This window comes from Coccinella septempunctata, chromosome 5 (genome assembly GCF_907165205.1).
Source record: "Coccinella septempunctata chromosome 5, icCocSept1.1, whole genome shotgun sequence".
Lineage (NCBI taxonomy): Eukaryota > Metazoa > Arthropoda > Insecta > Coleoptera > Coccinellidae > Coccinella > Coccinella septempunctata.
The window spans coordinates 19,910,531-19,936,541 of NC_058193.1; the positions used below are offsets into that span (position 1 = coordinate 19,910,531).

General features: G+C 32.9%; 5 protein-coding genes across 8 annotated transcripts in view; 2 read left to right on the top strand and 3 right to left on the bottom strand.

Moving 5' to 3' along the window:
* LOC123314352 overlaps window positions 1-1,441 on the top strand; it is a 42,687-nt gene extending 41,246 nt beyond the window's left edge. For all 3 annotated transcript variants that reach the window (XM_044899603.1, XM_044899604.1, XM_044899605.1), the window contains one exon: window positions 1,191-1,441. In XM_044899603.1, coding sequence (XP_044755538.1) covers window positions 1,191-1,300 — 110 coding nt within the window. In that variant the 3' untranslated portion in view covers window positions 1,301-1,441. The remainder of the gene's footprint in view (window positions 1-1,190) is intronic.
* Window positions 1,442-4,129: 2,688 nt separating this feature from the next.
* On the bottom strand, window positions 4,130-12,569 carry LOC123313622. Of its 2 annotated transcripts, none has more exons than XM_044898583.1 (4): window positions 12,252-12,569; window positions 10,468-10,726; window positions 6,439-6,701; window positions 4,130-4,405 (listed from the first exon to the last, which is right to left on the bottom strand). In XM_044898583.1, exons 1-4 carry the CDS (start codon window positions 12,429-12,431, stop codon window positions 4,391-4,393), a joined length of 717 nt encoding a protein of 238 aa, XP_044754518.1. In that variant the 5' UTR covers window positions 12,432-12,569; the 3' UTR covers window positions 4,130-4,390. The 2 variants fall into 2 exon arrangements, with proteins under 2 accessions (XP_044754518.1, XP_044754517.1); XM_044898582.1 differs by having other exon boundaries at window positions 6,413-6,701; window positions 12,252-12,562.
* A 4,038-nt stretch (window positions 12,570-16,607) lies between these two features.
* Window positions 16,608-17,447, top strand: LOC123314086. Its single transcript, XM_044899200.1, has one exon. It carries the CDS (start codon window positions 16,782-16,784, stop codon window positions 17,445-17,447), a length of 666 nt encoding a protein of 221 aa, XP_044755135.1. The 5' UTR covers window positions 16,608-16,781.
* A 317-nt stretch (window positions 17,448-17,764) lies between these two features.
* On the bottom strand, window positions 17,765-18,556 carry LOC123314474. Its single transcript, XM_044899783.1, has 2 exons — window positions 18,018-18,556; window positions 17,765-17,849 (listed from the first exon to the last, which is right to left on the bottom strand). Exons 1-2 carry the CDS (start codon window positions 18,396-18,398, stop codon window positions 17,787-17,789), a joined length of 444 nt encoding a protein of 147 aa, XP_044755718.1. The 5' UTR covers window positions 18,399-18,556; the 3' UTR covers window positions 17,765-17,786.
* Window positions 18,557-19,769: 1,213 nt separating this feature from the next.
* On the bottom strand, window positions 19,770-22,450 carry LOC123313886. The gene is made up of 2 exons (XM_044898980.1): window positions 21,784-22,450; window positions 19,770-19,981 (listed from the first exon to the last, which is right to left on the bottom strand). The coding sequence occupies exons 1-2, from the start codon at window positions 22,215-22,217 to the stop codon at window positions 19,879-19,881; spliced, it is 537 nt and encodes a 178-aa protein (XP_044754915.1). The 5' UTR covers window positions 22,218-22,450; the 3' UTR covers window positions 19,770-19,878.
* Between the last annotated feature and the right edge of the window lie 3,561 nt (window positions 22,451-26,011).

Consider the following 26,011-nt stretch of genomic DNA (forward strand, 5'->3'; position numbering starts at 1 on the left):
GGATCCAATGAAATGGGTATAGAAAAGTAATTTCCTAGTTTGGAAGCTGCAATTTTGGAAAAAGGTCATTAAGATCCATAGGATGAGTATCGTGTAGGAAAAATTTGGTTTTTGATATACAAGGTGTTGAACCCAATGACAAAATTTTCAGATCCATCCTATTATCAGTTCTCCGTAAACGTCTAATAGGCCATCCACCGGACTATATATTTGGTGCATAATAGGTGTTAAACGAGTTGTGCGCTATATGGAAAATACTTCTAAATCTTTGATAACACCAAGTCAAAGAAGTATGACCAAGTATTCAACATGGTATAAAAGTACGATTTCATTCATACCTAAATATTCGCTAAAGAACGCATTTTAATTGAAAGATAAGCAACAATGGCATATGAATAAAAAAATAGTATACAGTGCGCGTCAACACTATATAACAAATTCATTTTCTCAGAAGAAAAATATTTGGCAACAAAATCCTGAAACAGGTGAATTTTTGTTTCACTTTTACCAAATTTTTATGCATTTTTCAAGGATTTTTATTGCACCCTGTGCAAATTTTTTCGATAGGGAAAGTGGGTCATGTGGTACTTTTTTTCGCAAGGTCTTTGTATTTTTTCTACAGGCGTACAGAAATTTTCAAGAAATTTTTTTTTGTTTTGAAAAATTGGTTAGTTCAAAGAGGTTTTCAGTATGATGAAATTTGTCACCGAATGAAAGTCGACCATAACAGCATAACATTGATGAAATTGCGTTGTCAGAGATATTTCTTTGAATTGAAACATTTTATCGAAAAGTTTCAACTTCACTAGAAACGTATCTACTAATAACAACCTACTGAAGATCATAACTGAAGCGCAGTGTTTCACACATTGTAATTTTCAACGTGAGGGGGTATTCAAAAAATTTAGAGGGTTGACGGGGACGGCCTGTAGGTGCAACAAAAATCCTTCAAAATGCATAAAAATTTGGTAAGAATGAAACTAAAATCGACCTGTTTCAGGGTTTTATTGTCACATATTTTTCTTCTGAGAAAATGAATTTGTTCCATAATTTTGACGCGCACTGTATATAGTAGAAATTTAGTATTCAGAGTAACTCAAGAATATCAATTTGACGAAGTATTCGAAAAAATATAATGATGCAAGTATCTTATAATGGACCGTTATCAATTTAATTATTTTTCTTCACAGTTATAGATGTGATAATGGTGTTCTGTTTGTACAAAAATCAAGTACAAGCCTCAGACGTAAGAAGTTTTCAAGTTGAGAGTGAGTCGAAAAAAGGGACACCAGAGGTATAAACACTGTATATAATAGTATTCAATACTACCATATGTTTTATGTTTTTGAAGAATATATTTCACAACAATACTTGATGTGCTCATTTTTTTTATTACTGAAAAGCACTCACCTAGTTATTATGAATCTGTGATTCTCATTTACTTCTACACCTTTTCCAATTGTAATTCAGAAAACGTAAAATGTAATTCAGAAAAGACAATTGAATTTCAGAAAATGAAAATTGTAATTCAGAATAGTAAGTTTATATTCAGAAAAGGGAATTTGAATTTCAGAATAAGAACTTTAAATTCAGAAACGGTAATTTGAATTTCAGAATAGTAATATGCATTTCAGAAAGTGTAAATTGGAATTCAGATTTCGTGATTTGAAATTCAGAAAATGGAAATTGTAATTCAGAAATAGGAAATTGTAATTCAGAATGTACTCTACATAGAAATAATAACAATGAGTACAGGTGAGGTATTTCTTGATCGTGATTGAATAATTGATGGAAGCTTATATTGGGATATCCTGGTCTTCAGGAAGAGTATTAATAGTAATATCAAAAGTAACACAATTAACAAAATTAACATAAGATTATAAAGCTAACATAACAAAACTAACAACCAACTGGTAAATCTTCTAAATCTAGCACTGCGTCGTGAAATGTTGTTGTGTGCTGAGCGGCACGAGCACAGTCGCCTCCCATAATTGTGTCTTTACTTCTATCTATAATTTGCTCCAAATATTGCAACCTTTGCTCTTGAACCCCTGGGGCCGTCATCTCAGGGAATCTAAGTCTTGTTTTCACCCCCATTTTCAATTTAGCCCAAATTGATTCGATCGGGTTTAGCATCGGGGAATACGGAGCTAATCTCAACAAATTAGCTTCCGTTGCATTGACAACTTCTTCTAGCCTAGAGTGACAGGGAGCGTTATCACACACAATAACCAAATCTGACAATCGATTGCCCAAGTCTTCCCATGTATTCATAAGTCTTTGAATCCACTCGTTAGCTAGAAGCGCCGTGTAAGATCCTCTTCTATTTTCCATTGCAATCACACCAGCGGCAGAAATAGCACCAATCACATGTATATTCGGACCTCTTGCTGCCGGGAGCTGTTGAATTGCACGAGTACCGGCTTTGGAACGCCCTCGAGATCTTCGGCAAAATAAATTGAAATTTGTCTCGTCTATCCAAACGATTTGTTTTCCTTGACGGATGAAATTGTTAAGGGACCTTACATAATCGGCACGTTTCAATTTATTTTCTTCGGTGTTCATAGTAGCTGGTGCTGTATGAACCTTTTTTAATGTGAATATTCTTCCTTCCAAATAGTTTGTTATCGTTGTGCTCGATATTGATTTTCCAAACTCTGCTAACACCTTGGCTTTTAACTGTTTAATAGTTAGGTCGCAAGTTTCCTCAACCCATGAGATCATTATATCTATTTGTTCACTGTTCAAAATTTTTGGTTTTTTCCCACCCTTTCCAAACATACTGTCCCTTCCTGATCTTACCCACTGATAGGCAGTTTTGTATTTCACACCCAAAGTTTCTGATAAAGACACCCAATCGTCCCCTTTATTTGCGCATGCTGTTATACGCTGCCTGTCTTGACTTGTGTTTTTTTTATATATGGTCCTGGTAACTTCTATTTTTTCCACAAATACAGTTCTGCAAATAGGACAAGTCTGATCCCTCAAAGGCTCCGCACATTTGTCATGTAAAAGATGGCTGCATGGCAATAATTTAACTACTTTGTTTCTACTCATGGATATTCTGCATATTGCACAATTATCTTTCAATTCCATTTTTGATTTTTTTCTCGATAATGACTTAAGTTTCATGAGAAGTTTGATGACATATTGTCATACACTTGATACTTTTCTGAATTACATATTACATTTTCTGAAATTGAATTGATGTTTTCTGAAATACAATTTTCGTTTTCTGAATTACAATATGCTATTTCTGAATTTCAATTCACTATTCTGAATTACAACTTTGTTTTTCTGAATTTCAACTTCCTAATCTGAAATTCAATTTCTATATTCTGAAATTGAATTAACTATTCTGAAATTCAATTTCTCTTTTCTGAATTAAATGTTGCTAATCTGAAAAACATGTTTGCTTTTCTGAAATTGAACTTTGATTTTCTGAATTACAACTGGAAAAGGTGTAGTATATAGTATGATAAAAAGTTCAGACACCATTATTAATTAGTTATTGGTAGATAATTAGGTATATTGTAATGTAGGTATATTGTAATGCCCATGCACAACAGTGATGTTCTAATGGGCTAATAATATTTTCCGTTTATTTGGACGTAATTATTACATCGTATATTGTATGTACCTATGTTTTGTACATTTTATATTGTTGTTGCAAATAAACATTATTATTATTATTATTATAATGTAAATAATAAATAACTAAAATTCAACAATATGATTCTAAATTAGGTAGATTTTGCATCTTAGCTTGTAGTCAGTATAATATGACTGTTAAGATAATTAAATACGTACTTAACACTTATGTCATAGAACACTTTGATGTATAGCTTTTGAAATACTTCCATCAACTCTTGAGTTCTGTTAACCATATATCAAGCAATAAACATTGAACCATAAACGCCCCTCAATTATGAGTTTTCCCAATTCCCAAGAGTGACTCGCAAGCAACTATTCTTGCCCAAACTTGCAACGGCTGTTGCAAGGGCCAAATATTATAGATTTTTGGTGCAGACAAGTACCACACACTTTCCGCACTAGTTAGGAAAATAATTATTTTCCATTCATTACAAAATATGAGTAAGGTTGGTAGATATTTGTGATGACAATTGGCATAATTTAACGATTTTATTACCTAGAAAAAACCATATAGATAATTATCCATTCGATGAATGAATATATTCAATGTATACACTTAAATAAATAAATAAATTAGAAATTGATCACACATTGTCAGGAATATACGTTAATTTTCCCCTTTTTCTTACTCTAAGCCTCTCTTCAATTCTTATGTGCCTGTTGAAGTAGCGATGAACTAGGAGTCTTAACATCTTCTTTATCGTTTGATCGGAATCTCGCAGCCAAATGTGCAAGTCTACCAAAATTGAATCTGAAAAGAAGAATTCGAGTTTATAGGAATCACCATGATGAATCAATTGTTCAAGAGTTTTACTAGAAATCTAAACATAAAGATTATCTTCTACAAACAATTTTTTTTCATTTTTATCCCTTTTGTTTCAGATGTAGGAAGAGAAAACTTATAAGGAGAAAAATGTTTGATCAGGTAGAAAAAAACAATGAAAGTTATCAACACGTTTTGTTGAAACTCATTCTCATATCAATCTTGCTCAATCAGAATATTTTGATTTCATAATTCCTTTTGAAGCTTCATTGCATGGGCGCCCGCAGGGAGGGCCGGAAGGAGGGGTGGGGGCATGGCCCCACTTCAGATTTTGATCGCCCTATTGTTTTTCAGTACAACACCTTCACTCAATATTATCCTTTGTTTTGTGAAACTCGTTGGTCAGCTAGATATGAATATCTGCGAGTTTTCGCTGAAAACATTGAAACTATATTCAAAAAGAGATTTCAATGAATTCTTCAACAACAAAAAGAGCTATGTGGGCTGCAATAAACACTTTCACTTTTGTGGTTTGTTTAACGGTAGCAAGAAAATATTCAAATACATATATTGGAACCAATAGCAAATACACTACAAGGTGTTTTCAACAATTTTGTAGATATTCAACGTCACATAAATTTAATTGTAGATATATGTGGTAAACATCGTTCCGATGATGCACGCTTCACAAAAAAAATTTCCAAAGCTCAGAGTCTCAATATAGAGATTGGAAAACCACGAATTTGCGGTAGATAAATGTACAGATCTAATTATGAAGCATCTTGAGCTGAAGATTACTTAAAAAAATCTGTATTCATCCAATATTTAGATCATCTGATTTCAGCCTTTGAAACGAGATTCTCAAAAGAACATGAAATGCTTTTTTTTGTCCAATATTTTGCCCAAGAATTCAAAATTACTAGATACTGAATCTTTCGCATCTAAGGTCGGCCATATATGTATAACATTGAAAATTTAGAAAGTGAGTTGAATATTTGGAATGAGTAGTTATCTGAATCACAAATGGATGAAAACAGAAAAACGGAAGATCTTATTGGACAATGTAATTTTTTTCCTGCTGTCAAAGAATGCCTCATGCTTCTCCTTACATTTCCATGTACTATTTGTACTATAGAGCGTAGATTCAGAACTTTGCGCAGAATTAAAACCTGGATAAGAGCCCACAATGGGACAAGACCGACTTGTTGGTTTAGCATTCTTGAGTAGTCATCGAAATCGGATACTAGATATAGATTTTTCAAATTTAATATTAGACGAATTTTGTAGTTGTAACAAAATACTGGTTTTCAGTTTAGAATAAAATATTCCTACTCTGTGGTATCACGATTAAGTATTTTGTCTTCATATTTAATAATGTTTTTATGGGTTATGTTTTTTGCAATTTATAATTTGCTATTAATTTCTTTCATACCTATATTTGTTGATTTCACAATCTGGAGCAATACTATGATATTTTGAACCATATTTTAGTAGCTAGTTTTAAACTTTATTTTTTGCGTCATTCATTGTATATTTCGAGATTAATTATTATTCATTTATTTTGAAAACATGGTTATATTGAGCGTCTATTTATATTTTTTTATTTCGTTATTAATCGTTGAACCTTCTTTTTTTATTAGCAATTATAATATTTATTTCATTTCGTTCTCCATATTTTTAAATTTTTTTGTCACAGAAGGTGATTTGTTTCGAAAAGAGTTACCGTATTATTTTACATCACCTTATATTGTGGACGTTATAAGAAATGTTGAAGTGGAAAACCTTATAATTTGTATTTTGCTCAGCCGTCCCCACTTAAAAAAAAATTCACTGAACTCCCATCCATGAATATAAATACAGAAATAGAAAGAAACGGAATACTGTAACGACAATCATGGACGCCTTATCGTTTTTCAATAATTTTTATTTTGCCCTCCCTGAGAAAAATTTCTGCGGGCGCCCATGCTTCAATGAACTTTTTATAGTTGCACTCACGGTAAAGCACTTTGTGGCCTTCTCACCCTGCGACACCTTCCTCTCTTGTCTCTGGAGTACCCGGTTAAGCATTTCTTATCGTTAGACTTTCCAGCAGAACCCTTTTCCTCAGTTTCATCCTTCCTTACTGACATATTTGGATAACCTTCCGGAGAGTGAAAAACTTGGACTTGTATTTGACCAGGGATAGCATCAACTGCCATAGGCTCGTTTCGGATATTTTTCTCGGTCGTTTCGGATATTTTTTCTGTACTCGGGGTTAGTTCGTCTTTCTTGGTTGTTGAAACATCTGAAACAATTTGAATGCAATGTATTATTTGTTCATGTAGGTATTTTTATTTTTGTTTTTCTCAGATTTCTCTTAAAACGTTCAAGTGTTCAGAGCTTCATTACATGAGATGCAGAACAGTGTGTACCTATGTTGTAACGAAATCTATTTATATTATCTATTATGATAAACTGAGAAATATTGAATTTTATTGGACGATACTTGAGCAATATTCCTAATACCTACAAGTGCAGCCGACAATATTGTAAAACACATTATATAAAGACTTCATATCCCCAAAATAAATGCTTTTTGTGGAAAAAAGTAACAAAATATTCTTAGTATTTCATGAAGATTATCTAATATTCTGCAAAAAAAGTGAAATTGCTATAAAGTCAAACTTCAAGGTTATATTAAATGTTCAATACAGGTTAGAAAAATTGATCGGTCGATTTTTTTCAACATATACAGGAGTTATATGAGAAGGTCTTAAATAAGAGTTATACCGCTGTTAAAAATCTACATATCTGTGATAGATTGAAATATACAGGATCGGCCACAAAGTTGTTAAGAATAATGTAATGTTTTTTCAAATAGAACACCTGTATATTATTGCTTAATTTATTTTTCATCTCAATTTCAAGCATTTTTCATAAACCATATATTTATACTTAAATTCAGTAGTTTCCTACAAATCGACATTTCAACAGTGCGAGGATATGCAGGAAATGGTTGAATAACGAAAGTTATTTATGCGAAAACTTGTATCATTGGGCCTGTTCCGATATTGCTGGTTTTACTGGCCAGCAATCTAATAACAATAGAACTCGAACGACTGGGCCAATAGGCATCGTCTCTGAAATACTGACAGTACTGTTCAGGAATATCGGAACAGACGGATTGTCATTTAGTAAATAGGTATCATTTTAGACAATTCTTGAAAAATAGAGCCATTTTACTACGATTTTCTATCCGTTTTCGTTTGCAGTTAACTCATTAAATTGTTTCTTGAAATTTATTTTGTGTTAAGTAAGTGGTCGGAACTTTATGATATCTGGGAAACTAATAAATTTAGGAATAACAAAATGTTAACGAGTAAATTAAATTTTGTCATGCCTCTATGAACCGAACGCCAACGATGATCCATGGTAACGACATGCAGAATTACGTATGTCATTATACAGGGTGAGTCTTTGACTCGTACAAATATTTTAACAGTTAGATTCTTGAGGTCAAAAGAACCACTTTTTTCCTATACCATTTATTCCGACTTGGTCCTGATAATAAGATATGCCCATTTTAAGTTTTCATAATGAATTGTGCCACCCTTAGAAAAACAAAATTACCTTCAGAATAACTAGCCAATCTGTGACACCACACATTTGTGGATCTTTAGACAGAGTTGTATTCTTCCAAAGTTCCCAATTTTTCGAACTTCATAGATACTTTTTGATTTTTAACATCAAATTACTCGAAAACGGCGCATTATACGAGAAAATATGAAGAATACTTTTATTTTACGAAACTTTCAAATATTCATGAAATACCGTCCTACTTAGTTTCAAGAGTTGGAAGACGTGGGTGATGTCTTGTGTTCCAAAAAGATTCATCAAATAAATGAAAAACTTTACACCGAAATTAATTTCATTCGATAAAAGCGTTTGTGAGATGAAAGAACTGAAAATAGCTTTTTTTTAAGGGTTTTTCAACACCCTGTATCTTTTAAACCGAGCCGATTCGGAAAAATGATATAGGAAAAAGGTGTTTCTTTTAACCTCATGAATCTTCTGTTAAAATATTTGTATCAGTCAAAAACTCACTCTGTATATAAATTAATCAAATCAAATTCGATTTGTTTCGTAAAATGGATATATTATATATTTATACAGAGTGTACCAAAACTACTGAATCAAACGTCACACCACGAAGAGTAGACCAAATACTTTCGTATGACATCAACATTAGTTCAGCCTTTGAGTATTCAAGTTAATACTCAATGGTTCAGCGAAAATGTACCGTTTCCAATATAATTAGAGTTTTATGAAAACACCCAAAATTGCCGATTTTAGAACTATTTTTTCCAATAACAGGGCCACTTTGTGATTGAGTACCTATAGCGATTTTAGCTCATATTAATCCTAGAATATTATATTATCACCCCTAATTAAAAGTATTCTAAGTTGTTGAACGAAAACCTCAGTATGTAAATGTAAATTATTATAAAACATTTTTTTTTACATAATTTTTATTACACAGAATAAACCCCTTCTAGTTTGAAAAATCATTAAAAAAAAATTTTATTCCGAGTTATAAAAAAAAACTAGATCACGAAAGTACAACATCTACAATACAATGATCAAAAGCCAATTAACATATGGGTCCGAGACATGGAGACTGACAGAAAGAAATAAGAAGAGGATAGAAGCTGCAGAGATGGATGCGTTGAGGAGATCGGCTAGAATATCAAGAATGCAAAGAATAAGAAACCAGGAAGTACGTAATCAAATGGGAGTAGAAGGCACAATCATGGATGATATAGAGAGAAAACAACTGATCTGGTATGGACATGTTCAACGGATGGGACAAACACGATTACCGAAACAAATAATGGAGTGGATACCAAATATAAAAAGACGAAGAGGAAGACCAAAGAAAAACTGGTTGGAGGGAATACGAAAAGCAATGAGCGATCGAAACTTACAAATAGGACAATGGGAAGATCGCAAACAATGGAATCTAGGCATCGGACAACGTCGTCGCGCGTTTTAAACCGATATATATATATATATATATTAAAATTATGTGGAAAAAACATTGTTTTAATTCACATTTATTGGGGTTTTCGATCAATTACTGAGAATAATTTCAATTAGGCAATTAGGGGTGATAATACAATAATCTAGGATTAATATGGGCGAAAACGCTATCCTCAATCACAAATTGGCCCTGTGATTGAAAAAATTGTTCGAAAATCGGCAATTTTAGGTATTTTCATAAAATTCTAATTATTCGTGTCTTACCCGCACTAAACTGCTTTCCCGAACTCTGCTTTGCACTTGTTGGAAAAATAACTATTTTGAAAGAAAATCCATATAAGATTGTGAATTTTGATCGATGGCTTTTGACTTTTGTCAATGAATGACAGTTATTATTATTATAATTGTCTGCTGAATACACTTCCTATTTTTAATAGTTTTGGAGGAAATAATTAAAACGTAAAATCACTTTTTCCACGGTCGATCCTTTCAAGGGTTATATCTCAGCTAGGGCTGAGAATCTGAAAAAGTTTCATACATATGCATAACAATCATGTAAACTTAAAATATGCCCTACAAAAGCTACAATAATTGAAAATTATCAGTTTAGAGTGCGAAAAAACGTAAGAAAATGGTTAAATGTGTATTTTTGTGCAACGCCACATAAGTTGTCGTCGAAACGATGTAGGAGCAAGGGTTTTGTAGAAGCTGAAAAGTCATTTACTGCTAAATTATAATAAACAGGAAGAAAATAGTCAGACCATAGATTAATTCGACTGAGCTTGTCAGCAGTCGTTTAAAGTACGGATATCGTGCGCGAGCAGTTATTCGGAGCGTGTAGGGATATGTTTATTTATTTATTTAATTATTTATGGTGCTAGGAATACAAAAATGTTGTATAGTATTTCATGATATAATTAAATTGATCATGTGTTTATCCATTCACTTTTTTGGTCTTTCTGTTTGACTCTCATAACTCACGTTACGCATTAATAAATTATTTTATTTTAAAAAATTGAGCTTGTTATTACCCAACGAAGGTTCTTGCTCCGCGGGTTTCTCTTCACCCAATACACCCAAGGGTTTGCTGGTGGTTGAGGGCTTGATATCTGCTTCTTCACTGTGGGGTTTCAAAGTAGTACTGGGTTGTTCGGAAGGCTTGGTGCTGGTCAGATGTACTTCCGAAGCTTTAAGTGTGGTCGTTGATATTTCCTGTGTTGGTTTTGGTGAGGAACTTGGCCCAGAAGGTTTCACGGTAAAATCAGCATAATCGTAGTTGTAGTCGTAATCCTTCGAAGAATAAATGTTTATAATTATAATGGTTTATTATTTCCAAAAGGTATTCTTCGCAAAAGTACCTCCTTTTATTATTTATAAACGTAATTCATCGCATTTTTCAACATTTTTTCTATTTTATTATCGAGTAAAACACCTCACAAGCTGAACATCTACGTGGCCTTCACAGGGTTATTGATAATGACATTCACATCATTAAACGTTATCATTACTCTCAAAATCCTGCACAATCATTTTTATTGTTTGAAGATGTTAAAAAAAAAATTAATAATCCTGAAACACCTCATGAAAGAGCTGTTAGATTAATTACTCTGAGTAACCTAATTAAGTAATCTTTATTTTTTTAATAGACTCAGTATATTCACTCCAAACAAAATGATTATCGATAAACTAGAGTGTCGGTTAGAATAGCAGTTTTTCCCTGTCTTATCGATGGCCCTTAGGATTAATTTTTATTCTTACCCTGACAATAGAAACGAAAACCTATCGAATCAGAACCAAATTCATTGAAGATATTGAAAATCTATTAAATTGATTGATTGCAGAAAAAATATACGAATATTGCTTTTCAGTCAAAAAACTAACAAAGTACTCCTGTAAGTAACTAGATCGTCAGGTTGTTCACTGACAGTCAAATTATACCTGAAATATTGCCTAAATTAAATGTGTTCGAGCATTTCTATACGAAATAGTAACGGCTAATTTCAGAATCAAAATTGAAGTCTCTTAAATATCAAAGCCTTCTATAGTCGTGCTAATGATTAAACTAACGGAAGCTTTTAAATTGAAGGACCTTAAAATAAATTGTCATGTTAGTACCGAATATTACTTTTGTGAGTCACTTTTTACTCACTGTGAATATTGAAGCACGTATTGATTGGCTCTAAGCATTCAACTAGTAGGTAATGTACCCTATAGCTTATTTCAATAGGTAGTTTTTGCATGAATCTCAAATATTCTTCTTTAAATGGTATACTGAATTATCAATATCTTGTGAAATACGCAGCTTGCTCTTTATTTTTCAGTACAGGGTCTTTATAAATTATTTTAAATTCTAACTTGTAACATCCGCAGTTTGCGTCGAAATGCGAATTGCGAATTTCAATCTCAGAAAAAATATTTCTTCAACAGGAATTGAGAAAACAATAATAAGAATGACCGTCAAATTAGAACCTTCATGGCATTCGATAATATGAAGAAACGAAGAATTATTCAAAACCACTGCCATATTACCATCAGTTACTGAATATTAGAAGTAGATATAATATTTTACATATTCTAATTATTTTATACCTGGATTCAACATACAGAGTGGACAAAAGCTGCTATAGTTCTCGAGATCCCTTCAGTAGACAACGAATTTTGCCCACCCTTTACATTGATAGTATCATATCAAGATCGAAAAATTGTTAGTTATGAAGTTTATCAAAAGTTCGCATTTCAGTCAGGAAATGATGCAAATTTGCCATCGCAGTCATCAGGTTCACTTTATGACACAATTATTGCTTTTCTTACTTACCCCCAGACCAAGGGATTCCTCCCCGAGCAGAGCGATAATTTGAAAATCTTTCAGGTGTACTTGTATATTGTAATCTCCATGCTGTTTCTGATCGTACACCAACTGGGGTCCTTTACTTTTCGACCTTGGTGCAGCATCTGAAAACACCGCCAAACCGACCAAAAGAACCGCGAGTAACATTCTGAAAAATCTATCTATATACTTCAACTCGCATCGACGTGATTCTTGAGAATGATGATGAAGATGAAGAAGGCGCGTTTCTACTGAGTTACAAATTCAGAATCTGAAGAGGACAGAGCTGAAGAAGCGTGGTTATTGACCAGAGACGACCTGGCTGGGTCACCTGTATACATTTTAAACAGTAACGGATTAAGATGGGTGGTGGCTACTATTCAATTCTCGTTTTAGAATACTTGGAAATTTCCTACGCGAAAATACTCCGAGTGCTGCAAAAACCGTTTCTTTCGTCCAATTTTTTCCGATGATTTGAAAACAGGCACGACAATAAACCTAGTTCTCCTTCCGCAATTACAGAATAAAAAAAAATACGGCAAATGTCAGATTCCAATTGATAAAATTAATAACAGATATTGGGTTTCATATGATAATAATTCTCCAAGCTTCTAGCTTTATGAGATTCGTCCCCAGAATATCATCTGAAGAATAATTTCTGAGATACCGAATTTTTGTATTTTCTACTGATTTTCCATGAAATTTCGCACATTATAGGACCCATAAGTATACCTATTCTACAAATATTGAACTGAGGGCCTTATTCTTTTCAAATCTGAAATTTATTTTAGTTTAAAAAAAAAAAGTTGTTTTGATTACGATTTTAATTATTTTTGATCTAAGATTTATATATTTCTGGCTTTTCATTCCCCAAATTAAATGAAAATTATAGATATCAAAATATGTATTTCGTATGTACAGTTCATGTTACAATATTTTGTAATCACAGGAACAAATAATTTGACTCGATTTATTAAATTTGCCAAAATTATTCATTTATTATGCGTATGTCGATTTCATCAAACTTAGTTACATGATACGTCAGATAAAAAGATAAAAAATTTTCAAGAGATTAAAAAAGAATTAATTGAAAAAATGAAGTACTGGCAGGAGCATTTCCAGGTATTTTAAATAACCTGTATAAATAAAAGAAATTTTTGAATCATAAAAAATGACAAAAAAAATTTAAGAGAGAGAGTATTTATTCCCCCAATTCAATGCTCACAGAGACCATCTCGAGAACCATAGGACTTACAGAAAAATTCTTCAAGGACCTCCGATCATTTTTTCGAAATATGTAATTATTATATATCTTGAAGCAGATCATTGATATCTTGATTCGCCCTCGAGTTACACGGTATTTCTGAAAAATTACTGTTTCAAATATTTCTCTACATCTTGGTTTATTCGAGATATTCGAAAAATACCAGAACATTTTTTTTTTCAGTAATTTCTATTTTATGTGATACTCGTAACGGATCATAGAAATCCAAAACCATTTCAGAGATACAGAGGAAAGTCTGTGTGACACCCTATATTTTTCAACGACTTTTTTGATCGCAGATTTGCCGAAATGCATACCGTTGCCGGTTTTTCAAAAAATGTCATCTGTTTGAAAAATATTTAGGGACATCTTATACCTATATAAATATTTTTTATTCATTTAGAGATTTAACTCATTTTGTGTCTGTTATGTAATCTTCTTCAATAAACATATAAGAAGGAGAAATTATCTGAAAGTTTTAACTTCATGAATACACATAAATTGAATCGAAAGTTGAAAAATATAGGGTGCCACATTTAAGAAACACCGACTCTCATCTATATCCCTGAAATGGTAATTTCATTATATGATCCGCATCCGAGAATCACATGAATCATAAACATTACTAAAAAAAACATTTTTGAATCTTTCGAATATCTCGTACATAAACCAAGGCATAGCAAAATAGAATAGATATCTATGACCTTCTTTCTGATATCCAATTATTTTGAAAAAAGAAATAGGGGGTCCTTGAGGAGTCTCCTAGTTCTCGGGATACTCTCAGTGAGCATCGAATTCGGAACACCCTGTACTTTAGTGGCATCGAAATAGGTTTGTTGATTTTCGACATTTTAATTGTTGAAAGTTACCTATTTTTGGCCAACTCAATCATTTTTGAGCATGGCTGTTGTCAAAATTTAAAAAGAAATGTTCTCCGTCATTTGAACTAGATACCCTACATTTCCGTATCGTAACCACCAGATACAGAGTAGCCCACTTCTCCAAATTCATTTTTAATTTCCCTGTGGCTCATTTTTTTAAGTTGCAAAGCAAGATACTTCGAAATTTGTCTTCCCTTTGATTTATAGAAGATTTACTACTACAACAACACTTCTGACAGCAATTTCATTGGACTCAAACGTCCACTTTTGATTTAGTGTTTGGTTCAGGTAGCACATTACGTAATACCGCAATAAAGGTCGACTTTTCTTCTAAATTAAGTAAGATCAGATCAGATCAGATTAAGGAAGATCGTCAGGGACATAGTTTAACAAGTTTTATATCGCAATATGAATCTTAACGAAACTTTTATATACCTATTACTTCATGAAACTAGATTATTAGTTCTCAAATATATTTCCAATAATCAGCCTCATGCCTCTTTTATATAGGCATTATCTCTTTGTCATTATATTTCCAATTTTAGAAATTTGTAACTCCAAGTGTCACACAGATTCAAATTTTTGAAGTTGTGTGCATTCCAATAATAATTTTGGGAATAATGTAGCTTCATGAAGAATTGAATTTACAGTGTGTTTTCCGGAACAGACACACATGTTTTCAGAAGACCAAAATGAGTTTTAGTATTCAGTAAACGGATTTGACCAATTGAACATTCACAGCGATCTCATCAAAAGTGGACCAGACCACTTACTCAATTAAACCAGTTCTTCAACATCATCATTCTCCGGATCTACATACGGTAAATGAGTGGAGAATACAAATTGATCACCTTGTGTCATTGCGAAATTCGATTTGATGGGAATTTTCATGCAGAAGAGACCACATGGCGCTTAACAGTTACCTAAGCAATTCAGGTTGTTTCTTGTATGTTTTTTATGGAGATTTGAATAACTGTACAAATTAATGACCTTTTTTATTTGTTTACCAGGAAATGCATAAAAAGTTGTTAACGGGATCTTCTTAGATTATTGAGCCATGTGAGCGATGTTGTATCGAGAGAAAATATTTGGTTTTTTCCATCTCAAAAATCCAAATTCGGCGTGTGAAAGTTATTGATGGAATACTGAGTCACTCTGTATAATAATAAAGCGATAAAAAAATTCACTCATACAGGATATTGAATTGCCTTTCCAACAAGGTACTGATCGACCCCTTTTCCCTATTCAAAAATGAGAGCTGTTAGGGGTTGCAGCTAGAGGGGTAGTGATATCAAACTCATTTGAACACCCTTCTTTGTCCTACTTTCAACAAAATTTGACCTGTCCGAGCGTTTTTTCGTTATTCCATCCCAAAGCTCAAAGTTCGGGGTGGAAAGTTATGGATAGCCCACCCTGTAAGGTCAAACATTGGATATTTGGTGGACGTTGCCTAGAAAGCTGATGGATGTAAATTGGACTAAATAAACCCATATATAGAAATATAAGCTCATTGTCGATATGTGGTTCATAACCAGCCTAGTTTACACCCATTAAAAGATCCAGTTAATATTCATCAGCTGTCCAGCAAATGTTCATTGTTTGTCCATTTTGGTTCAATTCATATCTAAAATTTGTTCATATTCGACCAAATATACCATATCCATGGTATTTCCAATGTCCGTCAAAGGACATCCAATGGATATCTCTATAATGTAAAACATGAAGAAGATGGGGAAAAGCAATAAAATGTCCCTCATAATATCAACGCACCGGAATGACAAAATCCACTAACTAATCAATCTGAATATATTTTGTTACGTTTTCTGGTTTCGAGATTCCATCAGTTGCTTTCTCTTCTTAAATATTAAGGAATAATTGTTTAAAATCGAGGAGTAGGTGGAAACTATCGGAGAACGATGGACAAAACGAGAGAGCAAAAAAATTACGAAAAATATTTGAAAGAAAGGAGCACCGTGATAATTTTGGATCGAGTAGCTAAATTTTCAACAATCAAATATTCCAGAAATCATATTTTTGTAAGAAATTTTTCCTTTTCGAAAATTCAGATCGAGATCTTCTGCTCTCTGTTCCTCATCTGCTCCAGAAACAACAAAAAGTTGACTTGAGACGTCCCTGATCTTGCGGATGGAAGAACCGTTTCACGTTGCTGCCAGCGATCACCTGCATGGTAATCGGAAAGATCAGAATGAGTTTACACTTTTGTTTTTTTCCTCGATCCCGATCAATAATTGGCCGGGGTCAAGACACTAACTGTTCAAACCGCATCTGAAAACGGTAAAAGCAACCTTACTCAAGAAGAGTTGCTACGACTCTTTAGTCGTTCTTCAGCAGCCAACAAATAATCTTCAAGAAATGTTGATCCATCTGGGACTTTTAATTTGTGTAGCAGTGTCTAACGCAAATCCTATCTATGGAAGGCGCAGCGAATATGAACCTAGCAAAGTGCTCTATGATCAAAAGCAAGAAGGGGGTTGGAACATTCATGCGGACCTGAAAAACTTCCTCTTTGTCATCATCCCAGCAGTCAAATCTACCCCAGCAGCAAATTCGTCAGCCTTGTCTTCATCCCCTCTTGAGCAGGGTCTTTTGTATCTTCTATCAAAATCCGCAAACGCACATAAGCACCATCAACATCAACCGACACACGGAAAACCCGAAGAAGAACCGACCGAAGAAACCAAGCATTTCATCGAATCCAAAAGTGCCCCATACCAGGTGGATATCTCCAAGACCTCAGGAGGCCTTCTATCAAAATTATATCCCGAGAAAACTGAGGATGAAGGGGTTTTGGTAGCCAGATCGCCTACTATTTCTCTCCTGAAAGATCCTGCTAGTGGGAGGATGGCCAAGGCCCTGATCCTCTCAGTACCTAGTGAAGACATCGTTATTACAAAATCTAAAAGATTAAAAAAGAAGGCAATGGAAGATCAATTGAAGAAAAGTGATGTAAACGTGTCAAACTGTCAGCCTGGACAAGTGAGAGATTCATATGGAAATTGTAAAGTTTTCAAATACTAAGAATATTCCACTACCACTTAGTTATAATTATTATTTATTGTAATAAATTATTTTTCAAAGCAAATTTTCTATCCCTGGTTCATTTATTTATATTCACCTCATTTCATTTCCCTCACTCCATTATCATAATAATACGATTAAATAAAACCTGCCATTTTGTTAGACAAGTGGTTATTTCAGAGTGACAAAATTTAAAACTTCTCTGGGATTTTTTGAATGAAAAAAATTATGAATAAATGCGAACTCGTCGTCGAGGAATTCAATAAAATGAAAATATTTTCCTTAAAAATTTTATGTAACAAAGCCTCATATAATCATATAACATTAAATATTATCACGTTAATTAACATCATCTGCCAAACTTCTTGAATCCTTCGATTTAGTAGGTTCCGATGTTAGATTCTGAAACAAAAACCAAGCATATCATTATTCGAAACTCAAATCTTCATGAATTAATTCAACAAAATCAATATTCTCCATGTGATCTCCATGAATATTTCCCAGATCAATTCGACATTATATTCAATGAGACAATTTTCAACATTTCAACACAAACGAATTGGTACTCACCGTTTTCTTCTGCACCACTTTTTGACTGTTCTTTCTGTTCGATTCTATAGAAGTCGTGGAGTTGAAAAAATCCTCAAGGGTATCTGTCGAATCCGTGGTGCTTGGCCAAGGTAGATTTTCCACAAGACCGATCAAAGCTGTTTCCATAATAGCATCCATCAAGTCGTAGGAGAGGTCTGAACTTGGCTGCCACAAAACATTGACACCATCGATGCCAACTCTAACATTGTAAGACCCATTCTGTTTCTGATCATAAATTTCATCGTATACAGTGTAATTGAACCCTTCGTTTTGTTCTTCATCCCTCGGGATACTTTTTAATATTGATAACCGTGGAAGGATCATCAGAAAAATCGTTGTGAGAATATAATGTTTGTACATTTTGTGGAGATGTTGGCTCAGTACAAGATTCTTGGTGAATGATCTGAGAGAAACAGGATGATGTAACCAACGGACTTCTCGTTAAAAATCCAGTTTGAAATGAGAAAACCTGGGTTATTGGATGTCTTCGAACCCAAACTGCCGTTGTACAATGTACATCCTCCATTAGTAAAGAAACTGGTCAATTCCTTTTATCATAGAAATAATTTCAACTGAATCGATATCATGATATCCATTAAATCTTGGATGATATCTAGATATTTTCTACAAATTACATTGGAATTTCCTCACTAATTTTTGTGAAAATCATATAGTCTGTTTTCAGTTAAATTATTTATTTTCATTAAGTATCAGCCATATCAGTTTAATATTCGAGAAATATTAAACAAGGATGAAACAATGTTTTACAAGTGAGTGTTTGCATATATTAATTTATTTTACTAATTCTAAAATTCTTCAATAAATAATTAATTCTATATACTACTAAAATTAAATTTAAATCAAAATTCATATAAATTATAAATATATATCTTATGATATATACAGTTTTATACACCGTTCGTCTGATCTGAGAAATATTCTTTTTTTCGGTAGAATTTTTTCCATTTCTGATAATAAATGGTCCAATCGAGCCTATATTGGACTTCAATTTAGCACTTATCATTTATTTCGTTCTATCCTTCTTTCGAACCTTCAAATGGCTCGATATACTTATTATTGGACATAATATCATAAAACTATACGCCCCATGAAATTTGTAATCCAAATTTTCATCATCTACTTTCAGAAGCAGGGAATTCCATTCCAATTTACAGTAATTTTCCGATTGTTGAAATTCTTATAAAAATCAATACGAATACATACACATTGGCGCAGAGGGCCATCCCAAGTGCTGTTAGAGGGGGAGGCAAAATTGTATATACTTTTTTTAATTAGGGATATAAAAAGTTGTATTTTAAGAAAAATGATTTTTTCTTTTTCAGATAAAACGCTTTCCACGATAAACTGCAATACTAACACAAATGGATTCTCGAAAATTATTTGAAAAAATATTCTCCCCAACGTCAGAATCAATAATGGAATTTTTAATGACATGCGCTTTTTGAATTTTTGTTTGAATCTGAAACCTCTTTTCTCCTCATTTTTTCAACTCATTACTTCTATGACTTTCATTACTATTATTATTTCATTTATAGTTTTTCTTTTATGATGTGCTGAAGTAACAAACTACATATATTGCAATCATGTAGTTGTTAAAATTAAACTGTGTTATTCATTGAAATCATTGAACCTTGAATCTTTTAGAGTTATAGAAGTGTGGGGGATAATATATGAATTGGGATAAGTATTTCAAGTAATAAATAGAATAACTGAAATTAATATTTTATTCAAATAAGGCAATAAATAAAAAGGTACATATCACAAATAATGGATTAAACCAAATTCAATTTCGATATAACATGCATAAATCGTATCACATTCAATCAACCTTGCTAACGTGCTTCTCCATAACTTCTGAAGAATCTTTTTTGGTTTCCTCTTTGTTTTGAAAACCTGGTAGCAGTTCCTGCACTTGAATTTTTCTGTAAAAAAATAAATTACATAAAAACATTTTGCATGGATACTCATCACATTATAACATTTTTGAGACTTTTTGAGACTAGTGGAAAATCTTGATAGATTTCATTTTTGAATTAAAACGAAGTAATCGATAGTTTAGGAGCAATTTTTTCATGTTCATCAAATATCATCTTTTTCTAAAAATTCGTATGTTTCTTTCGTAGTTCCTAGAATAGGATGAGTCAACCGAGCTAGGTTGATAACTCTTGAAAACTTTGGGCTAGGAGAATTATTATAACTTTGGGGGCTTCGACTCTACTGAGCAAAAATTTTTTTGACTTTGTACGGTGGTCCGAAAGTGGTACAACACGAAAACACTTCATTTTCTCAAGGAAGAATGCACAATTTTCATATTATATTCCCAATCGGCATGAAATTCTGATTTCGGTGAGTTTGCTGTGTTAATCTGATAAAACTAAAGCAATAGCCCAAAACTAAAAGTAATTTAGATCGATAGAACAGCCCCGACTATCAAATCGGTTACGTTTTCCCATAACGTCTAGTAGGCCATATTAGGTCTCATCTGCAATAACGAGGTCGAGTTGCTAAGAACTGAATATACAGGGTGACTGTAAACAAATGCCAAGGACTTAAGGAGATGATTCCTCGATGAAAATAAGCAGCGACAGTTCCCATAATTTTTTTTCGAAATCGACCTCCCTTCCTAGATACAACCTTTGGAAGGCGATGACGAGTTGACGGTTTTTGATTTTTTTACGGGTTCTAGAAAACCCTGAGTCATAATATGAAGCACTAAGTAGATGTTACTCACACAATTCTTCTAGATCTTAAAACTTTATTATTAGGGGTTGAAAATAACAACTTCTTATGATTTTCCTTCAAAAAATATTTTCGTGCGATAGATTCTAGAAAATAAAATTCTCTTATGGTTTCCCATTCAATTCTGGATAAAAAATGCAAAATTTTGGTACAGTCGATACTCTAATACGAAAAGTATCGAAATTTTGCAGGAGACTTTTTTTCTCCAGAATTGAATGAATGAATTTCATTTTTCGAATATCTATCCCAAAAAAACAATTTTTGAAAAAATCAATAGGTATCATCTATTCTTAAAGAAAACTTATTATTTAGTAAAAATAACGAGAAAAAACCTCAATACCTAGGTACATGGTGCTTGTCTTCGGTGAACTTTTATACGCATTTTTCCATACTCAAACATATGGGTCAAGAATTAAATCTGAGTTGTATGAAATCGTGCATAAGGCCATTAAAGCTTGATTTTGAAATATTTTCCTGAATAGCTTTTATATGACATATTTTCAAATAAAAAAACAGGATTAACGAATCCTTCCTATAGTGAATCATATCGGAAGTATTCCCAATTTTCCTAAGCAAAACTATTCATTTTAAAAAAACCCATAGAAATGGGTTTTATTATTTTTAAGAAGATAAATATAATCTTATTGCAGGATTCATATAGTCTAAAAAATATTCCAGAATGAAAATAGGAAAAATTTCTTCATAATTATTTTCAGTATTTTTTAGGAGCATGGGAAAAAAAACTGAAAAAATAAATTAATCAAATTCTATATACAAGTCGCGAACCACTACCATTTGCTGGAAAATCAGATCAATCAGGAAATTAATGGATGGTTCAAGTTTATGTATACCTAAATCATGAAATCAATATGATTTCAAATTGGATCATCTGGTGATTCTTCTGGAATGATATTAATGAGAGTTGTTTTTTCTCATCCCACATATCCAATCGAACAGAAATGGGAATAAAAATTTCAATACTCACTCTTCAAAATTTTTTATTAAATTTTTTGAAGGGGTCTCCTGTTTTTCCACTACCTCGTCCGTAGTTCCAAGGTTGGTTGGTGTCGTCACTTTTATCGAATTGAGTTCGGCTTGACCTTCCCTCTTAGCGACGAAATTTTTCTTCAACATCGGAGGCGCTTTCCTTGAAAATTCGCCCAGAAGAGCCAAAACGCTCAATGGTGATAAAAATGCCTGAAGAATAGAGGCTGGTGGAGCAATAACAACATCTATACCGCTAACGCCCAATCTGTAATTTTCGGAACCGTTCTGTTTCTGATCATAAATCACATCGAAATCGGCTGAATTGTAGTATTCTTCTTTATTATTTTCATTCTTCTTTCCCTTGTGGACACTTCTCGCGTGGGCCGTCACAATGAGGATGAGTAAGGTGGTCGCGAGTGATATTTTATGCATGTTCTCGAACTAAGACACAGTCGTGATTGAAGAATGAAACGAGAATACGAGTTGAATAAGCCCTGTCTTATCAAAACTTGAGGTTGATGGAAGTTACCGTTGGAAAAGAAGGAAGACGGTGCTGGTAGAGCAACGGCTCTTGGCATTTCTCTCATATTTTTTTTTTCATGAAAAGTTATACAGCTGTTCCAAAATATCAAGTAGAGGAAGTTCCAAATTGCTTGAACAGCAATTCCACATAAGTTATAAAATCGTGAAATTGCTATAAATTGCTGGGATTTCCCCATTCAATATTTCTGCTGCAGAAAGTGGTTGAATTTATGAGTTAATAATAAAATGTATATTTCTTCAACCAATAACTCAAAATGAAACCGCTGAAAACTGTCAAATTGATTTTCTGGTAATGAATTAAGTGTTTTTCTTCAAACGTTTAGTGGCAATCACATTCAACTTCCGCTTTTCAAATGGAAACATTGAAGAGCTCACGAAACATGAAATCTAACCGTAATCTCCTTTTTTTTAATTTTAAGGTTATCAGGAAATACACATAAGTCTCTTTAAAAAAATTAAGTTTCTCAATCATCCAATCAATCTTCCAACAAACCCACACATTTAAGGTACATATTTCCACCTCTTTGAAGAACAAAAGTTGTATGGGGTAGGGGTAAGGCTAAGGTTAAAGAAAAAAATATTCAATTTTATTTTCAAAAAATAAGTACAATCGAAAGTCAATAAACGTGTTTCGGCGTCTTGATTTCCAGTTATTGGTTGAGAAACTATTAATTTTATCCTTTTTACAAGAGCCTTTTGTGTTTCTTCTGATTATCCCAAAATTAAAGAAAAAATCATGGTGGAATTACATTTTCTCTGAAATTTCCAACGAACCCAATGGTACATGTTTTCATTTGAAAAACAGAAGTACAATGGGGTTGCGTCTATGAGGTTGAAGAAAAACATTCAATTTTATTGCCAGAAAATGAAGGTAATTAAAAATCGATTAACAGGTTTCGGCATTTTCATTTCGAGTTATTGGTTGAAGAAATTTGAATTTCATTCCAGACTTATGCCCAAGCCTGTATAGACATGAAAGTGTGGTCATCATTTGTGACCCTATCAAAATAAGGAATTGATTTTGACTGGTGATATGAATAGGAGAATGTTGATTCTAATTATTGAATTTGCTGAAAATGGTTTTTTTAAATTGCTTTCATCAAACATTACTGATTTCAGTGTCGTTTTAAGAATATAATCCAAAAATGTATACCGTTTTGAGGTATGTGGGCAATCAACAAAGTAGCTGAAAGGATAATGGCACTATTACACCACTAACATTAATTTTATTGACTGTCAAGCATAAAATATTCGGATTTTCTGGTTCAGAATTCTAGAGGCATGTACGATGATATGGATCCAAAATTTGAAGAGGAACAAAAGATGACGATTAATTCTTCATAATCTGCAGTGCCGTTTACAAAGGATAATGAACTTTGTATCACAATGTAGGTACTTCTTAGAATCCCAAGGAAGCTAAAGACAAAATGCGGATACGTTTATTTTTTACGTTATTCTTGAATGCCAAAGTATTATGAGGTTTTTTATTGTTTTGTATACAGGAGCAATGTTTTGCGGTCCATCAAATCACGTAAAAACGACTGAACCAATTTTATTCAATTATTTTTTAAAACCTTCCTTATACTTCGTAGAAGGTTACAACGAATGAAAAATGACGAAAAGTTGGCTGGGAAACTGGAAAAATCAAGAAATCGAAACGAAATTTCAAGTGTATGTTGGGGAGTCTACCCTCCACAGATAAGTTATTGACTCTTGTTGGCTGTTGACAAGTAACCAATTTATTTAACGTTATTGAAGTTCAGCATATTATTGTGAGCTTGAGCGTTATCAGTACATTCATTATTAAGTAGGTACTAGTATATGTTTACATCTTGATTGTTTTTTGCACTTTTCTTTTTACTTACACATTTCGGTGATAGAAAATATTGTCTGAAAAAAAGCACTGGAATTTATCTAAAAATGTATATAATATAATATATCACATAAATATGCATTGAATCAATTTTTCAATGAAAAGTTTGAAATGAAAACTTTTCATACATTTTTTTATCTCTTTATACTTCCAATTACTGAGGGTGGATTCATACAGTGTTACCAGAGACTACCTACTACCTCTGTGTGTGTGTTGTGTCTTGTGTCTGGTGTTACTAAAAACTTATACCTAAGAAAAGGACCGATCTAATTGGCAGACGGCTTTCACGTGCTTGCCATCTGCCTATTGGATTGGTCAATTTTTTAGGTCTATAAGGGCCTAAGCCTAAGGGGACCAATATTCCCTCGTTATATTTTGTGCGACAGACAGGATAGATTCTAGCAGAGACAAGTCTCTGGATTCTAGATTTTAAAGGGGGTTGCGACCTTAAGATCTAGTGTACCACCATCAGAGCTGTTCAAGTCAGATACCATAGGTATCTACAGAATGATTTTTGTGTTATCATTTGTTCTCACAAAAACAGTAAGTAGGTATGCAACAATAATTGTGTTTTTCAGATATCAGATCGCATTTGATTGTTGTACAATACGTTGTATAGTATTTTCAGTTTGTTTATCATGCCTAGAGAAAGAATACAATAACATATTTTCAAAAGCTTTCTTTTAATTTACTGCGTAACACCGGTTTACTTTTTTGACCTCAAACTTTACACTTCTAATGAGTTGTTGTTCGTTGCTATAGTAACGCAATTTTTTTTATGCATTGAACTGGTCTAGGCTAACTAGATATCAATACATCCTCGTATATCCTTATAAAGTGATGAGTCCAGATTCTGTCAGGGCATGATGATGGTCGTGCAAGGGTGGGAAGGCAACCTCAATTTCTTTGTGGAAAGTAGGATTTATGGTAAAAGTGATATTTCTTATAATTACGTAACCTTTGGCATTCATTAGAGCAGAGACAACGTGATCACCATACGTTACATTCAAGAGGTGATAGAACCACATATTCAGCCTTATACATATTCGGGCTTATTGTTGGCTCATTTTGGCAACCAAGTCGCTTGGATTCCTTGGCCATCTATATCTCCCGATCTTTCAACTATATAACACGTCTGGTATATTGTGGAAAGAAGATTACTCCTCCACAGACACTAGTGGCACTAACACATGAGGCGCACAAGTTGCATGTGATGATATACCTCAAGGGGAAATCTGGTATCTTGTTAAATGTTTGTCCCGACGTGCTTCTGAGTGCATAAGACATCGCATCGTGGAGATTAAATACATTGTTAATATTTTCTTCTTTTTTCTTTGGTTGGATCTTTCTGAATTTTTGATCGATTATTTACGTAACCCTAAGACACATGCATGTATACCTACAAAACATTGTCGTAATAAATTCATTATAACTGGTTGTTTTGTTTTTTTGTCATTTAGTATATTTTCCGATTTTCATTTTATTATCGTTTTATACATCATTCCATAGATTTATCACTTTATCCACCACCAATTCGTTAACTTATCAACAGAAATTGATAAAGTAACGAATCTTCGTTTCTTTTTTAAATTGATATTTTTTGGTGAAATTCACGTCCTCACTGTATAATACATATCCCCTCTGATGTAAATATTTAAGTATTTACCAAAAAGTCCTAGGTTCTTCAACTTTCCTCCCTTTTTCCTACTATTAGTAATGATAGACAATTCATGCACCTGTCTCAAAGATATTGTCGAATATCAATAAACATATATATATATATATATATATATATATATATATATGCATC

Bases quoted from the DNA above. Each gene is read 5' to 3' on its own strand.
- LOC123313622 (XM_044898582.1), bottom strand. From the start codon at position 12,431: ATGTTACTCGCGGTTCTTTTGGTCGGTTTGGCGGTGTTTTCAGATGCT. The intron at 10,727-12,251 runs GTAAGTAAGAAA...TATTCTTCGAAG, and splicing joins AGGAATCCCTTGGTCTGGGG to GATTACGACTACAACTACGA. The intron at 6,702-10,467 runs GTAATAACAAGC...AAATTGTTTCAG, and splicing joins GGAGCAAGAACCTTCGTTGG to ATGTTTCAACAACCAAGAAA.
- LOC123314086 (XM_044899200.1), top strand. From the start codon at position 16,782: ATGTTGATCCATCTGGGACTTTTAATTTGTGTAGCAGTGTCTAACGCA.
- LOC123314474 (XM_044899783.1), bottom strand. From the start codon at position 18,398: ATGTACAAACATTATATTCTCACAACGATTTTTCTGATGATCCTTCCA. The intron at 17,850-18,017 runs GTGAGTACCAAT...TTTTTGTTTCAG, and splicing joins AAGTGGTGCAGAAGAAAACG to AATCTAACATCGGAACCTAC.
- LOC123313886 (XM_044898980.1), bottom strand. From the start codon at position 22,217: ATGCATAAAATATCACTCGCGACCACCTTACTCATCCTCATTGTGACG. The intron at 19,982-21,783 runs GTGAGTATTGAA...ATTTTTTTACAG, and splicing joins TTAATAAAAAATTTTGAAGA to AAAAATTCAAGTGCAGGAAC.